This window comes from Carassius auratus, chromosome 27 (genome assembly GCF_003368295.1).
Source record: "Carassius auratus strain Wakin chromosome 27, ASM336829v1, whole genome shotgun sequence".
Classification (NCBI taxonomy): Eukaryota; Metazoa; Chordata; class Actinopteri; order Cypriniformes; family Cyprinidae; genus Carassius; species Carassius auratus.
This window is the reverse complement of record NC_039269.1, coordinates 23,262,789-23,279,524: the sequence shown is the minus strand read 5'-3', so window position 1 is coordinate 23,279,524 and position 16,736 is coordinate 23,262,789. Positions and strand designations below refer to the sequence as shown.

General features: G+C 36.1%; 1 protein-coding gene across 1 annotated transcript; it reads left to right on the top strand.

Moving 5' to 3' along the window:
- Positions 1–5,055: 5,055 nt before the first annotated feature.
- On the top strand, positions 5,056–10,760 carry LOC113045967 (suppressor of cytokine signaling 6-like). The gene is made up of 2 exons (XM_026206764.1): positions 5,056–5,385; positions 8,120–10,760. The coding sequence occupies exon 2, from the start codon at positions 8,237–8,239 to the stop codon at positions 9,812–9,814; it is 1,578 nt and encodes a 525-aa protein (XP_026062549.1). The 5' UTR covers positions 5,056–5,385; positions 8,120–8,236; the 3' UTR covers positions 9,815–10,760.
- The last annotated feature ends 5,976 nt before the right edge of the window (positions 10,761–16,736 follow it).

The following is a 16,736-nucleotide window of genomic DNA, read 5'->3' as shown; positions in this document are numbered from 1 at the left end:
AAAAAGATTTACTTGACAGTTGACCATGTATGATTACTATTTTGATTATTTTTATGTCTTTTTAATACTTCATTGTGTGTGTCACTAGTTCTCAGATTTTCCCCCCTATCAGTTCAATCCAACAGAAATGTGCTCATGCTGCATCTACAAACACATGACAAATGTGGAAAGGTGAGCACAAACAACCTGTGCGATTCATTTATTAAAATTATTTGTTAAATTTTCACCAAAAAAGGAGCAGAAACTAATGGCCGATTGTCTGTGAGTGTGGTTCAGAGTAAGAGCAACACTGCCCTCAACTGGACTCTTTGGCCTAATTCCCTCCAGTTGTCATTGCAATTTTCATTTCAATTAGCCTTAAGAACAAAATTGTTCTGCAGATGTGATAATTCATTATCAAAAGAAAACGTCCTGGTAAGCAGGACCCCCTATGTAGTTTGGAAATATTCCATTTGAACCCCACAAGCAATATTTCATAAGCCAGCAGTGACAGCACTTCTCAAATGTGCAAACTCACTTCAGCAAAAGAAGGTATTACCTCTATGTATTGCAGTATGTGTTCGAAGGAGAAGAGTCATAACCTGCTCTGCATAAACTCATGCCTGTTTCACAAAGGAATGTAATGAATGTGTTTCATTTTTTGTCTACATACACTTTACGAAACATTATATTCTTTTTTTGCCCTGTTTTCAACCTTTTAAATTTAGTCTTAGGTAACAAGGAAGCCCTTTATAAGGGGACACTGGGGGCATAGTCAAAGCAGGTCTGTGTGGAAGAAGCCAAATTTTGTCTCGCTTAAGGGAAGTTTGGCACAATATATATTGCTTTCTTCCTGATAATCAAAGAAAGAGCAAATGCAGCAGAACTGTGTGCGTAGACCACAGGGAACCAGTGGGGTTAAGCTAAGCAGAAAGAAAATAAACCCCATTTCAACAGACTGGCTGCCTATGGCCCCGTAGACCCACTGTGGCACCTCAGATGTGCAGCTGAGCTACTCGTTCTGTTCCAAAATATATTCATTGTGGGTGCTGATGATATTTTTGCATACCTTTTGATGCATTTGCGTTCACAAGTGCATGTACAAAATTTTCCATTTTCCAAAAGTCAAATTTTCTCCCCCGTTCCATGTCTCTCAAGCACAGAGATGCAGTGTCTCATTTGTGCAAGTTCACTTAGTTCATTATATCACATTAGGTAAATCAATTCTAGGCCAGCCACTGAAGATATTAAAAATCTTGAGGTTGGCATATACAAACAGCCCATTAAAAACAGCCAAAATAATCACATGACTTGTGATTATTTACTCGCAACCTGATTTTTGCATTTGTGGATGGCAATGCATCAGTGTGGATATTAAACCCCTGGGGGAAAGATGTCTGGCAGGAGGCCCTCAGTGATGATTGACATGTTTTCCTGCCTGTAACCACCTGAACTAATGCCAGTTACAGCAGTTGTGACCTCAGCACACCTTTCTGGATGTCTTATTTAAACGTGGCAAAACTTGTAAAGGTCTCAAATACTATTAGTTACTGTCACTCATTTTGTCATACTTTCATGATATGTTGCATTAATGTAGTAAGTTGATATTAAATTATCAATTAAAGTCTTAAAAGGATAGATCACCCAGAAATGAAAATTCTGTCATTAGTTTAGTTATTTCTTTCATCTGGTGAACACAAAAGAAGATATTAATATTCCATATATATATTTTTCTATTATATGGAAGTCAGTAGCTAATAGGAATCATCAACTGTTTGGTTATGCACAATCCAAATACTGTTTCCTAAATCGATGTGTATTCTCCATAAAATTAAACCTTATTTAGATATAAATTCAGTAACAATTCAGTAAACAGACAGAACGTCAGTTTGTCATTGTGACATTACAGTGAGGTTATGTCTGCAAGGTACTGACTGTGCGATAAGCCTACTGATGGTTGACTGTTTTGTTGTTAAATAGATTTTTACATTCCGTTCAGTTTGCATTAGCACAAATTTTGCATATTTTTCCCATAAAACTGCAGTTTGTAAAAGCTTAACACCGTATTCCTATGCAGCTTTAAATATTTAATTCCTCCAAGGAGATGCTATCACACCTCTTGATGGCAGCATCCCCCTTCCCCTAGATATTTTAATATCATGAACAGACAGGCCCCAAGGTAGCAGTGCCAGTCAGGAGGAAACGGATACACAAGGGGGGCAAAACAACAAACAAACCCTGGAACCGGTACAGGAAGCTATGAAAATGAAGCTTGTCCATTCCTGCTGATGTTAGTTACTTTCAACTGTAGCCTAAAGCGTCGTGTTGGTATGAATAAAATAAGCAGTGGTACAGCTGTAGGAGGCGATTGAGATACTATTGGTGTCTGGTGGAGATAATGAGAGGTACCACTAAAATCTTAATTTCAGCATTATTTTCACTTGCAGATTAAGTAGAAAGCAAGAAATCAAGCAAAGCCAACAATGGAGAGATCAAACAGTGATTTTGAGCATAAATGTAATGCTTCACCACATTTATATCTCACAGTGTGACTTTATGGCCCGGTTTCATAGATGGTGCTTAGTCTGAGCAAGGATTAGTCCATAGTTCAATTAGGACTTTTAAGTAATTTTTCTAAATGCGCCTTCGAAAAAGATATTGCTGGTGTCCCTTTGGGACAAAACAAAGGCATTGTTATATTTTGAGATCAATCAGTGCAAGTATCTTTCAATTGAAACAGCTCAGATTTACAGTTTAGTCTAAGACTAGGCTAAAGCCTTGTCTGTGAAACCGGGGGCAAGTCTCACAATTATGACTTATGTAAGTGAAATCTTAATTGCAGCATTATTTTCACTTGCAGGCCAGGTGGAAAACAAGAAATCAATCAAAGCTACAGTATAAGAACAGAGAGACATATCAAACAATGACTTGCATGCTGCTGCTAAAATAAACCAGCCGAGAGCACTTTCCATGTACTTACAATTCAAACCGCTTTGTTTGATAGTAAAGCATTATTGTACTTTATTTTTTATTTATTTTTTTAGTAGATGATGTTGAATCAAATGACAATAGTTGTGGCACACACTAACAACTCTTACTCATATTATTTGAATTGTGCTTCAGCTCTTTAATGTACTGTTGTAGCAATAATGTCAAACCACTTGAAGAGAACCAATTGACCAAATAGGCTATTTGGGCACCAAAATATTATCTAAACAATTAGTTTGTTCTGGCTTTTACAAGCACATCGGTTTATTGATTTCCAGTGTATTTTATGAGCACTAGTCTCATTTATGATTTATCATTGACATTTCCCTTTATCATCAATATTTTTTTTCAAACCACAGGGATTTTTTTTATCTCCAAAAGATGTAAAGGAATGTAATATTTTAGAGCCGTAACGTGGAGACGAAGCTCTTTTCCTCCAATGTTAACAGATTGAGCTGTAAAGGAGACTCGGGTCAGAACGAAATAAAGCCTCATGTCGACAATCAGCCCTGATTTGTGATCCATCATTCACATCACTCCATCACACGGGAAGACTTCTGCAGTGAATGAGAACAGCCTGCTGGTCGAGTCATCACATGTACCCTCACACTGGGCTCCATCGCCCCCAATCAAACTCATTGTCCTGCTGCTCACCAGCCCTCTGCATGCACCTGTTAAATGTCTCCACTAAAGGATAGCCCGTCATGACTGCTTAATATGACCTCCGACCCTCGTGAGCATGTCAATCACTCTTGCTCATGTTTTCCATCTGGCCTCGCTGCCAATCGAAGCATAAAAACATGTCAGATGACATTGAGTCTTAAGGCAGTTTATGCTATCAAGGGAAAGTAATGCGAGCTGTCGTGGTGGGTTTTGTCACGTCGCTGTTGAAAACCACCGGAAGATTTGTTTGACATACAGACACCATAATGTAAGTTTAATACTCATGCCCAAACTGTGTTTGTTTACAGATTACATCACTTTATTTAATTAGGGAAAATTAAACTTCACTGAGTAGATGATGAAAATACGTTAAGTGTTTGTCATTTGTATTCAAACCTAATTTTGCATATGAATATTCTGGGGGTAAAAGAGTAGAAGGATTTGTTACATAAATAATAATACAAACTACAATTTTACTGAAGCTAATAAAGCATACTGTCCTAAGTGTTTGTTGTAAAATGCATTAAAAGCAGAATACGTTGTGTTGTTTGTGAAAGAGGTGCTTGGTTAACCCTTTTTACATTTTTCTTGTGAGTAACCTGGTTTGCTTTTCCAAGGTCCCTTTAAGTATGAGTATACCGAGGGCACATGAAAAATCCTCAAACATTTTGGTAACAGATTTTAACTTAAATGTAGGCTAAGAAAATAAAAGTAAACCTTAATATACATTTTGCATTCTTTAAAATTCGTGCAAATGAACAAACAAATAAGCACATGCATTATGACTTTTGTAATTTACAAATTATAATTACATTTTTATTACTTTATTATTTCAAAGCACAAAAACTAGTAAAAAGTAATTTGTTATATTATAAAATATAAGGGTTAAAAAAAATCATCCCTACACTGAAAAATATTTACCAGTTGCCCTCTTCTATAATCAAGACTCAAAATACCAGAGGACGGTTGTCACTTTATAAAGCAGTGATTTTTTTTAAATTATTGTTATTATCATAAAGTCTAATTTAAAGAAAAATATTTTTGCCCATGAAAAAGACACTTCAGAACCATTTTGTGCGTAACTTGTCACATAAACTATAGGTTGGTTAAGTGCTATTTAACCTTTTCAGAGAGACTTGATCATTAAAACAGCAATAAACCACTTATGTAGGCTACAAAGTGACATTACAAAAATATGATTGTGCTGGCCAACAGGAACTGTAGCATAAATTATAGGAACTGGAAGTAGCCTACATAAAAAAAAAAAAAAAAAAAAAGAAATGAAATGAACATGGCCAAATATAAAACGCGATAACGGATAATAAATGCCTAATATTTTAATAATATAAACAATTTATATGCGGTTTCTTGTGCTCGAGCAGACAGTCAGTGGTGCTCCACTGCTCAAAGATCTCCTCCCCTCCTTCTCATTCACTCCCATCATGCAACAGCAAACAAAGAGACAGTAACGTTACAGGGAAAAATGGCAGCTAGCTAGAGAAAAGTTTCAAACGCCGAAAATATGCACAATTCAAAACGTCCACAGCGTACGGTGTTACTTTATAGCAAAACGCGGTCATAAAGTGGCCATTATTTCTCTTCTCTGTAGAAATTGAGCTCTTTTCTGCGCTGTTTTTGTAAATGCAGGTTATCAGCTAGCCACGAAGTAATAATGTCTCCTAATGTGACTTCATAGCTCTGAGGACACTGATATGAAAACTGCTGTTAGTTGACAGTGTACTCAAGCCACGGCAGGTAATGTATAATTAATATTTGTATGTAAATAATGATGGTTCGCGTTGTAGGATTAGACAGAAGTGTTTGTACAGGGCCTGTACAGGTTAGCCTGAGTGCTAACTGCTCTTTAAGTTAAAGTGTTTGCACGCACTTATTGATGAATGCAAGGAGTGTTTTGAACTTTGAACGGTATAACATGTTTATAGAATGGCAGATTCATATTTTATGTCGGTTATTATCTGATGAATTCATAATGTGCACTAGACATGCCAGACAACAATCAGACACAAATATTTTACCTACTGCAATATAATAATATAATTATTTTGAAATACACTGCACATGTGAATTTCAGCCTTGATAACCCTATACATTTTCCTAGAAAAGTGGTGTTTGGTACCATGTGTTTATGATGAACTTAGGCAATAAGGTTTTTAGTGACGTTGGGGGTAATCTGGTCTGTACTGTACTGTTTATTGAACATTCTGTTATTCAAAGTGTACATTTCAGCAGCAATACTCCAGTCTTCAGTGTCACATGGTCCTTCAGAAATCATTCTGATATGCAGATTTGGTGCTCAACAAACATTTCCTCTTATTATTATCAGTGTGGAAAACTTTTGTGTACTTAATGTTTTTCCAGTTTTTTTCCCCCAGGATCCTTTGATGGATAGATAGAACAAAACAATAGCATTATATATATATATATATATATATATATATATATATATATAGTAACATTGGCTGTGTTCGAAAGGGCATACTTGCTTACTGCCCAGTACACAGTGCATACTGCTTACTATTTTTTTAAATAATAATGTGTGAAACAGTATACAATAAACAACAAATGTTTCAGAATAATGTGCTGCAGTGTCATCAAATGACAAACACTGAACATTAAATCAGCACATCTGTGGAGGCTACTGTTATCTTAGAAATAAACAGTTCTTTTTAACCAGTCTTGTTAAAGAGGCTTCATAGTAATCAAGGATATATTGACCAGTTGAACTCATTTCTTAATTGGTGGACTTTACATACTGGACAGAATCAACGCTGAAATCAACGCGACAATGATATTTTTGGCAGTTGAAAAAGCAATTTATTCTAGTTACAGTAATTGTAAATAATGATAAATTATGTTTACACAAAAATATCAGCATTTTCTTTAGCATCAGGTGTGTAAATAAAGTTAGGTGGCACTGTGGCAGATATTTATACTTAATTACTGTAGTACATTATAAAACAGTATGCAAAAACATATTGAGTGTGAATTATCTTATATATATATATATTTTTTTTTATTAGATGAATGCCATGCCACTTTATTGGGACAAAAACCTAAGCATACCTAATAACACTGTATTATTAATGAGCCATTTTATTTCCACCTTTCAAATATTTACTTTATTTTTTATTGAAAATAAATGCCTTTCTGATTTGGTATGTGATGAGAAAAGGAGAAGCACGAGTTTGACAAAAGCCGGAGTCAAACTCTGGTCAATCACCTCAAAAGCACAGACTATGCATCATTTACTCACTACACCAATGATACCGCAGATAAACAGGCATTTTTTGCAGTGCTGTTTATCGCTGCTAGGCATTAGCGAGCAGAGTTAACGTAAATGTTTCTCCTTATACACTTTATTTTTAGAGCTGCTTTACAGCGGAATTGATTTCTGTTTGCGTAACTGAAATATGATTTTATTTTTATTTATATATGATTTTAATGCAGTATTATTATTAAAAACAATCAGTACTAAATAAAGCGTACTATCAGTACTATGTAAAGGTGTCATCATTTGTCTTGATTGGAAACGTGCTGTAAATGTAAAGTATAACTTATGTCCTGCTATTTTTAGATACACAATGATAGTTTGTAGTTTATATGTATACGAACATATACAAGTGTTACATTTATAATTACTATCCCCCGCCTCCAGTTCACTCGTGTGTTTAAAGATGAAATGTCACATGGAGCGAATTGCTTTATGGGAAAAGGTATCCCATGCATTGTCTTCCTATTCATACATCAAATTTCAACAAAGCAGGTAATAATCTGGGCATTCCATGCATACAGAAAATTAACATACTATTCACAGTATGCACATGGCATACTGCAATATAGCAGGGGTTGTATGGTAGTATGCCATTCCAAACACTGCCTCTGTACTGATTTCAGTGTACTTGTTATATTTAGCAGATCCTGGCAAATATAGTAGGTCATCCTGGTATTCCATGCATACAGAAAAATTGCATAGTATGCACAGAATACATATTGGAGACTGCAGAAATAGTAATAGTAGTATGATAGTATGACATTTTGACCATTAATATTGTCTTCACTGTCTCTTTTGATCGAATGAATGCTTCTTTGCTTTTCATTTCCTAAAAAGGAAAAAAACAATTTGACACGGACAAATATATTGGACAATTTAGATCAATCATTGAATGTAGTTTAATAATTATTTAATTAGTACCTTGTTAAGAATTGGTGTTGAAAGTGGGATATTTTTAATCTCTTGACTTGATGACAAATTGAGAAATTTCACAGAATATTTGTCACACCACTCATGATGAGTTAGTCAAGGTGAAAAGGTGTATAAATTCGTGAAAACCTTAAAATCCACACTGAATTTTCTAACTTAAATTGCAAAGGAACTTGAGTTGTGATTGTTGTTTTATCCTGAATGTAATGAATTTATATATGTAATAACTTTGTTCTTGGTCTATTAATGTATTTTTCTGTTTTGCAGGTATAGCAGTCGTGGGTTGTATGTGATCAGCTATGTGTAAGTGTTCACAATCATCTCCCTTATCCCAAAAACATCACACATAATCCCCCTTCAAATCATTAAGGGGGATCTTTCAGAATGAAGAAGATCAGTCTGAAAACAATTAGAAAGTCATTTAATATAAAAGGCAAAGAAGAGAATGAATTTGCCGTATCACAGCCGGACCTGTCAGCCAGTTTCTCCGCTGAAGACTCTCTGTTTGGAGGATGCTACAGCAAAGACCTCATCAGTAGCGACCTGGATAACGAGGATGAAAAAAGACCCAAAGTCCAATCTAAGAGCCAGGGTCTCATGGGCACCTTGAAAAGGAGACTCTCAGCGAAACAGAAACCAAAGGTCAAGGGTAGTTCTCCATCTGTATGCTCTATAGATGATGACACCTTCTCTTCTTCATCGGCACCCATTACTCTAAGTGACATAAAATCCCAGCGTTCCTCCTGCTCCACATCCGTCCATAGTCATCATTACAGTCCCACCCCGTGGCCTCTCAGACCAGTGAACTCTGAGGAGACGTGCATCAAAATGGACGTTAAGGCATTAATGAACTCTTCAGATCCAAGTCCGGCTTTCAGTGGTGAGCGCCAAGACTTCCTTGACCTCCAGAGAGAGTTCAAAGAATCTAGCGATGTGCCAGACCACCATACTGGCGCTCAGAATGGTGATTTGCACCTTGAAATGGATGAACACATGCCTGTAGTAATTGGTCTCGCAGCTCAGGATTATATTCAATACACAATGCCTTTAGATGATGGACTCTTTCCTGATGACGAAGGTTTGCGCTCTTTTTGCTTAGATGGTACCACACCCATGGACATCGTTCCACAGTCAGAGGGATGCAGATCTCTTCTTGCAGATGAGGAACCTATTGACCAGGACCTCCTGTCACCAGACATCTTCATGGAGTCATCATCGGTGAACCAACTCTTTTTAAATACTGCAAATGTCTTGCTGCAGGGCTCCCGACTGGAAGCCCCACTTTCCCCCTTGCTACCTCCGTTGCACAATAGTTATCTCCAGAGAAGCTTCTCTGGGTTTGGTGGTACACATGCTCAGGTTGCAGAGAGAGTCATGCACCATCTCAACTTTGACCCCAACTCGGCTCCAGGGGTGCAGCGGGTCTACGATGCCGTGCAGAACAACGGACCCATGGTGGTTACTAGTCTCACGGCTGAACTGAAGAAACTAGCCAAGCAGGGTTGGTATTGGGGTCCCATTACAAGATGGGAGGCCGAAGAAAAGCTGACGAATCTTCTAGACGGTTCTTTTTTAGTCCGCGACAGCTCCGATGATCGATATCTTCTAAGCTTGAGCTTTCGCTCACAGGGTAAGACTCTGCACACGAGAATTGAGCACTCGAACGGCAGTTTCAGCTTCTACGAGCAACCTGACATCGAAGGCCACGTGTCAATCGTGGATCTCATTGATAATTCAGTCAAGGATTCAGAGAACGGAGCGTTCTGCTATTCCAGATCTCGCTTACCGGGGTCCGTCACCTACCCTGTTAGACTGACCAATCCCGTTTCGAGGTTTATGCAAGTGCGCTCACTGCAGTACTCGTGCCGCTTTGTTATCCGCCAATACACACGGATAGATCTGATCCAGAAATTGCCTTTACCGAACAAAATGAAAGATTACCTGCAGGAGAAGCACTACTGAATGCAGTAAATCCTCACTTGGTCGCTAGTTGCACTTTTTGGATAATGTAAAGAAGCAGGTTTGGCAAACATTTCAATAGTTTTGTTACCATTCAATTACGCATATTTCTGAAAGGAACGATGATGTTTCTCAGTCTGGTAGAGTAGCTAATTCAGTGGTTTGTGACAAGATGCAGTGCCAGAATGTCGTTAAAAGTGTTTGGATCTCAATGTTGGAGCATTTTCCGCATGTTCTCGTAGTACTGTAGCATTTCATTTTTGTTAAAGTCAAAGACAGTCCAGTTTTTTTCTTCATATTCCACACTATGAAATATCAGCACAAAACTCAAACTAAATGTTTTCCAGGGCGTTTAAAGGTATAGAAGCCTTAATAAAGGCTGCACATTTGTGAATGGTTAGATTACATTCCTCCTCACCCTGTTTTTTGTACGCATAACTATTGTTGTACCAGCCATTGTTATGTCATAATCTTATTCAAAGGGAAAATGTTCTATACAATATGCCAAATGATGTCCTCTCGCCATACATATGATCTTACCCTTCCGTGGAGATAATCTAATAAGCTATATTAGCTGCTCATATTTTTCAGATCATATTCTCACCCACTTTTTTATTTGCATTCTTTAGCATGTAATGCCAAGTTTAGGTGCCTCACTGAAACTCAACTTTGAGGTAGTTAATTAATTTAGTACTGTATGATTTGGCCTTTGTAACAGTCATCTTTTAACAGGCATGCAGTTACATTATAAATACATCTGGTCTTTCCCTCCTTGTATTGTTTAAGTGTTCATTTGTATTGTATATCATTGTTTAAAAACTGAAAGCTTTCCTTTTATGGACTATGTCAATGGTACAGTTTAAAATCATCTCTTTTTGGGAACAGAATTTGCTATGTTGTAACTTGAACTTGTTCTTCAGTTCAAAATAAAAGTTTTCTATGATTAAAATCTCTCCGTTCATTCTGGTTTAAAACTCTTCATTCGATCTTTAATTTAAAATCCAATATATGGTAATAAAAACGTCTTAAAAGATACAGTGACATCATTTTTATTAAATGTTTACATTTATTAAAGGATTTTCTTTTTCCTTTTTCATTGTTTTATTTATATGCTTATGTAGTATTTGATCTTTTACCTGGAGAATTGCACGGTTTCATTAATTAATGGCAAAGCAGCAAACAAACATCAGACAAATTTAAAATCTGAAAGCTTCTTGGCTTAAATATCATTCTTAAAATAACAAACAATGTATAAGTAACTATGACTAAATATATATGGTAAAAATATCTAGCTATTTCTACAATAGGTCTATCATATGTACCTAGTAATGAGTTTCATAAGACATCATGTCTTTGATAGAGACTTTTTTATGGTTTCAGTGCTAAATTCAGTATGACGTTAATATTTTTAGTGATTCACCTGAAGATCGTGAATTGGCGTACTCGAATGATCATCCCTCTTGCACGTATGTGGTGGGTTTAGATTGATGATCAGTTGTGACGTTCCCTGTTTTTCAGCTGGGGACTGTCTTGACTGTCTTGGCACGCTCGCCACAGCAGTGCTGTTATTTTAACGTTTCTGCGCTTGAATTAATGAATGTTTTGGAAATAACAATACAAGTGGGCAGAGTGTAGGCTTTAATATTTGTTGCCAAAGAGGCTTTGCACTGTTTTCTCCATTCAGCACATGCATATTTTTAAGACTTTTTAACCTTTTCCTTATTTTCTGTTATTTTCTTTTATTACCAAGCACTTCTTTTTACTTTTCAGTTTGTGTTTGTAACTGGGGAGTAAGTGAAAGACAGGGCCAACAACTTTCTGGCTGAATTTAAACATTTTTCTGCAAACGCATTGTCACATTCCCTCAAGAAGACTGAACACACTTAAATAAATTACTTAAGCAGTTCTGTAAGTCTCCACAGACATACATTTTTAGTATGGCTTTTGTTGTTTTAAACTGTTTTATGTGGACAAATCATCTTATTTTCAGACCAGCTCATAGTGTTAAGTTTGATTTGATGCTGTTGTGGGAGAAACAAAGTGTTTTTGCTATTGCCTGAATTTAAATTAAATCTTTTAATTTTTTAATGCAGTGATTGTACGTTTTGTCGTTACATCTCACTGCCATTTAAATACATCAATAGATTGAAGGCCAAAAACTGCTCTGGTGGAGGTGAGTTTTAGTCATGGGACTTGACATTTACACGCTCTGGACTTGAGAAAGCATCTAAAATCTTTAGTAAACTGCCTCAAGTATCTTCTGAACAAGACACATATGGATCTTTCTTAACCAGCTTATATTTTTCTTGCATTGTGCTTTAACCCACCCAACGGACTCCAACAGTAAGCATTTATTTAGAAAGCTGCAGAAGTATTTTTATTTCATTTCATCATACAGTATGTTGGCTATTATGTTGTCAATGCATGATTTGTCAATCCCCTACATCGCTGTGACCCTTCCTGTAATCCATCCTGTTAAGGCTCTGGAGGACACTTTATTACAGGTGGTGAAGGATTTCTGGCTCTGTTTATTACTCCCTCCCTTCTTTTTTAATTGGTTTCTTTGGAATTTCACATCAGACCCCTTTGAGAGATTCCTACACTCTTCTTACCCGTGTGTATGCCTTCTATGTTTTAATCAAAATTACCTCTGCATCTGTTTGTCTGTTGTATCTGAGGTAATAGAGAGTTTTGACAATGTAGACTTCATAAATCCACTTGTCATTTAAGTAATCTGAGAATCATATCTAACTACAACATTTAAATGTACAATTTTATAAAATACTGGGGACATGAGTCAAAATTCTCATATTTGATAATTTGGTCATATTTGACGGCATGTGAATGCATTGTCATCAGCAATAAGTCACGTTGCTGGAGGTTTTTTTTTTCTCTTTAGTCACATTTCAACCTTTGAGACTGCTGTGCATGAAAAGCCTTGCAGGATTTCTTACATGCATCCACCAATGCTTAAAACATCCACTATTATGCGTTTTTCAATGTCATTTAATTCTTTAATCTTGCTCAATCTTCTTTAAATTTCAAACATGTTAATTCTCAGTTATTTCATTTCCTGATGTAAATAATAAAAACAAAGTCTGTTTTGTTCGCTTCATCTAATGGCAACTACTCTGCACATGACAGGACTAAACGCTTCTGTTCACCATGCTGATTTGCTCAATATCCAGAAATATTCTGTAAACTTAAATGTTACATCAGGGATTAAGCGTTAAATTAGGGTTTATTTTGCCCTCTCTGAAAAACTCATGCGAATTTGACTGGCAAGGCCAAGTGCTTTTTACAGCACATGAGAACATTTGAATATTTCACAGAGGAGCAAAATGTCACAGATGAAACAATCCAATCACATTCTTATAGCCTGAGGTGCCTTTTCTGTCCTGGATTGATGATGAGGAAATGTTATCTGAGCTGCACGGGCTCCTACGAATGTCGCTTGACACTGAATAAATATTGGTTGAAACTATGCAGCTGTTTCAACCTCAGCCTTTGTTGAAAAGCCAGTTACATCTCATTCATGTTGATATGTTTTTTTCATATATAATTTTAAGATCAGAATTTTAACTAAGACATTTCTCTAGCTGGTCAAATAAGCAGCTAGGCTATTTAAAAAAAGTGAAAGACATTAAGACCAACTCTCTTTCATTTAACAAAAATATTGTTTGTTGCTATCGATTTTGTATGACATTAAAGATTATTTTAAAACTAATTTCTTTACAACAAAATGAAAGGAAGTAAGAGATAGATGGATAGAACAATGATAACCACAGAATGATAGATAGAGCGATAGATAGATAGTTAGATAGATAGATAGATAGATTTTTATGAGTTATTTTGCATTAAGACATGTATGATATATTCCTGTAATCAGCATCTCTATTTAATCGCCTCAGGCATAATTTTTAATGTAATCATGAAATGTTCAAGTAAATTAGCAGCAAGCAAATCAGTGTGTTGTGTAAATGCAATCAAACTGAGCAAGAATCCTCATGAGACACGACTGCACGCTATCCCACCAGTATGCTACCGACACAGCTCACCTGAAATAAGAACACAGCTGAAAAACCACAAATCTAAAATTTCACAGCCCTTTTGATCTTCTCACATTTTATTTTAAGCTTAACTTAATTTAATTCTAAAGATTTAAAGTGTCATATCAACTATGCTAACACGTATAGTACCGAGAACAACAGGTGAAGTCTAGGATATATATAAAGCCACATCTGGAAATGCCTTCAGGGTAATCTTATAGAATAATGAATCTTCAAGCGAGTGAGGTATGGTGCTGCGCAGTACTGTTTGTTTAAGCCACCCTTTTATGTGGAGACACATGGTGTGCTCAGAAAGAGGTCTTCTGGGGTTTCTGACAGATGGCATGGCTCACAGATAAAGACAGCGTCAATGTGACAAAAAGCTCAACTCTGCAGGTCTCTAGTAGAGAGACCCACTGTAAGGCTGCATATGCCATTTTGATTTCTTACAGGTTTGATTTTAGCTCTTTATGCACTTAATGAGACTGAATCAGAGGTGTTGAAGTGTATTAATACATCAAAATGATGCTGATATGAAGCTCAGCAGGCTAAAATACATTTAAAGGGCCCAAAGGACCAATAAGTAAGGAATCGGGTGTGCATTATTATTCAATAATTCAATGGACTAGAGTCAATTATTCTGCATGAACCATGGTAACAATGTTTTTCAAGATGTTTGTTAGATTTTTGTCCTTAAAACGCATCTCCCAAATGTGTTCAGCAGTAGCATCTTGACTTGCGAAACCATAAGTTTAACAGCTTCAAAAATAGCTAAATTACCACTGTGCTATAATGTCATGTAATTTTTCAGCTGCAAAAAGCTTTTCAGCTTTTTTTTTTTTTTTGATAGTCATTGTCACTGTAAGTTTAGGTTCATAACTTGTAGGCACTTTGAAATAAATAAATTGAAAAACTGACATGTAACTGTAAAGAGGTCGACAGACTGGAACTACTTAACAGCTGTGTGTTTATTGGAAAATAATTGCACATCATAGAATACTAGTCAATCAGTCTGAATCGAGCATTCAACAGCAGCCATGGTATATAAAAATAAAAATTATAAACATATCCTGCTTTATAAAAAGACATTTTTTTTTGGTGCTGCCACTTTTGAAGGTGTTTTAGATTCACACTTCTAGGCAAGAATAAATGTGTGGTCTCATTAATTTAAAGGTGACATATTATGCCCATTTTTACATTATGTAATATAAGTCTCTGGTGTCCCCCAAATGTGTCTGTAAAGTTTCAGCTCAAAATATCCCACAGATCATTTATTACATCATTTTGAAAATGCCTATTTTGATTGGAAGCAGAAACGCTGTTTTTCAGGTCTGTCTCTTTAAATGCAAATGAGCTGCTGCTCCCCTCCACCTTTTCCAGAATAGAGCTGAGTCATTAAGGCTCGGACCTGCTAATTAAAAACATCTGTTGGTTCTGATTATCATGTTTATCGCGGTGAAATCATGCGTTTTAAACCATACTAGTTTAAGCACATGGACAGAAAGCGGCTGTCACAGCATTTGTGTAAACTAAGTTCTATTTCACACAGAAGTTCATGTTAAAACACACATGGGTTACAAAAACAGTCGGTTATGTCTGTGAAGGTTTTAGATCTGTAAATAAATAAATAACATCAGTGCTGCCAACAGTGGTGGACGAAGTACACAAATAAAGTACTTGAGTAAAAGTACAGATACAAATAATAAAATATTACTCCAATAAAAGTTTATTTTAATCGAATGAAAGTACAAAAGTACTAGATTTATGTACTTAAGTAAAAAAGTACTGACAGATTTATTTAGCAATTTTATATGCTACTTCATTAAAAAAAAAATAATAATAACATAAATTTTTTCAAATCCTAATGCTCAAAATACCTGGGATTTTCCCAAAATACTATATGGAGTAAAGATATATTTTTGTTGTCGATGGACTATGTTAATGAGAGTGATGTAATAGGCCTAATGTTCACTATGAAGCTTACACTGCGATCTACCTGAGAGAAAACAGAGTTGAACATCTGATTTTCACCAGTAAGAAAAGGTGTTTTAAAGTTTGTTGTTTTGCAGAACATCACAGTTATATAGTACATAAGAATAAGGCCTTAAACGTACAGTATAGACCCCTTTTGCGCGGACGTCACAGGTACGTCACGGCGCTAGCTGGAGGCAAAACAAACCAACACATGGTCGGCTACTCAAGGAGCTTAAAATGTCGTCTTGTTGTGTTGTTGGTTGCCAGAATCGACCAGAGAACATTTTATATACATTGTTGTGATTAATTGTGACCGGAATTTAAGAACATGGTAAGAAATAATAAATACAGAAAGTTTATAATTAATTTGCAGTCTTCGGAATTTTTATTTCTAGAAAATATTTAAATTTTTACAATTTTACAATTTTACAGTAATGTCAGTTTTTATTTAATCTAAGGATTTATACGGCCTCAGTTTCTCTTTACTTTACACGCTCGGTTTCTCTATCAGGTAAGTGTAGATGTCAGGCCACTCAATCGGAGGTAACGTTAATCCTGTCAGATCGTCCATCCAATGAGTGATTGTGTACGGGTCGACCAATCTGGTTCCGTCCGTTAAAGTTAACTTTTCAAATAATTATCGCGGTCCCGGACAGTGAGTGACCTTAAATATTCAGATAAAGCAGATATATTCAGATTTTCTCCAGCCACTGTTAAAAAAACAAGCTAAGAAAACTCGCTAGCTACCGTTTGTTCAAGTGTTGAGGGGAATCTTTCTGCCTCCAGCTAAGCCCCGCCCACACAAATACGTCACCAACGTTTACCAACTTTAAAAGGGTCTATACTATGATATCGAACAAGATAGTGAACTGCATTTGAAGCTACTTTATCCAACTAGATAT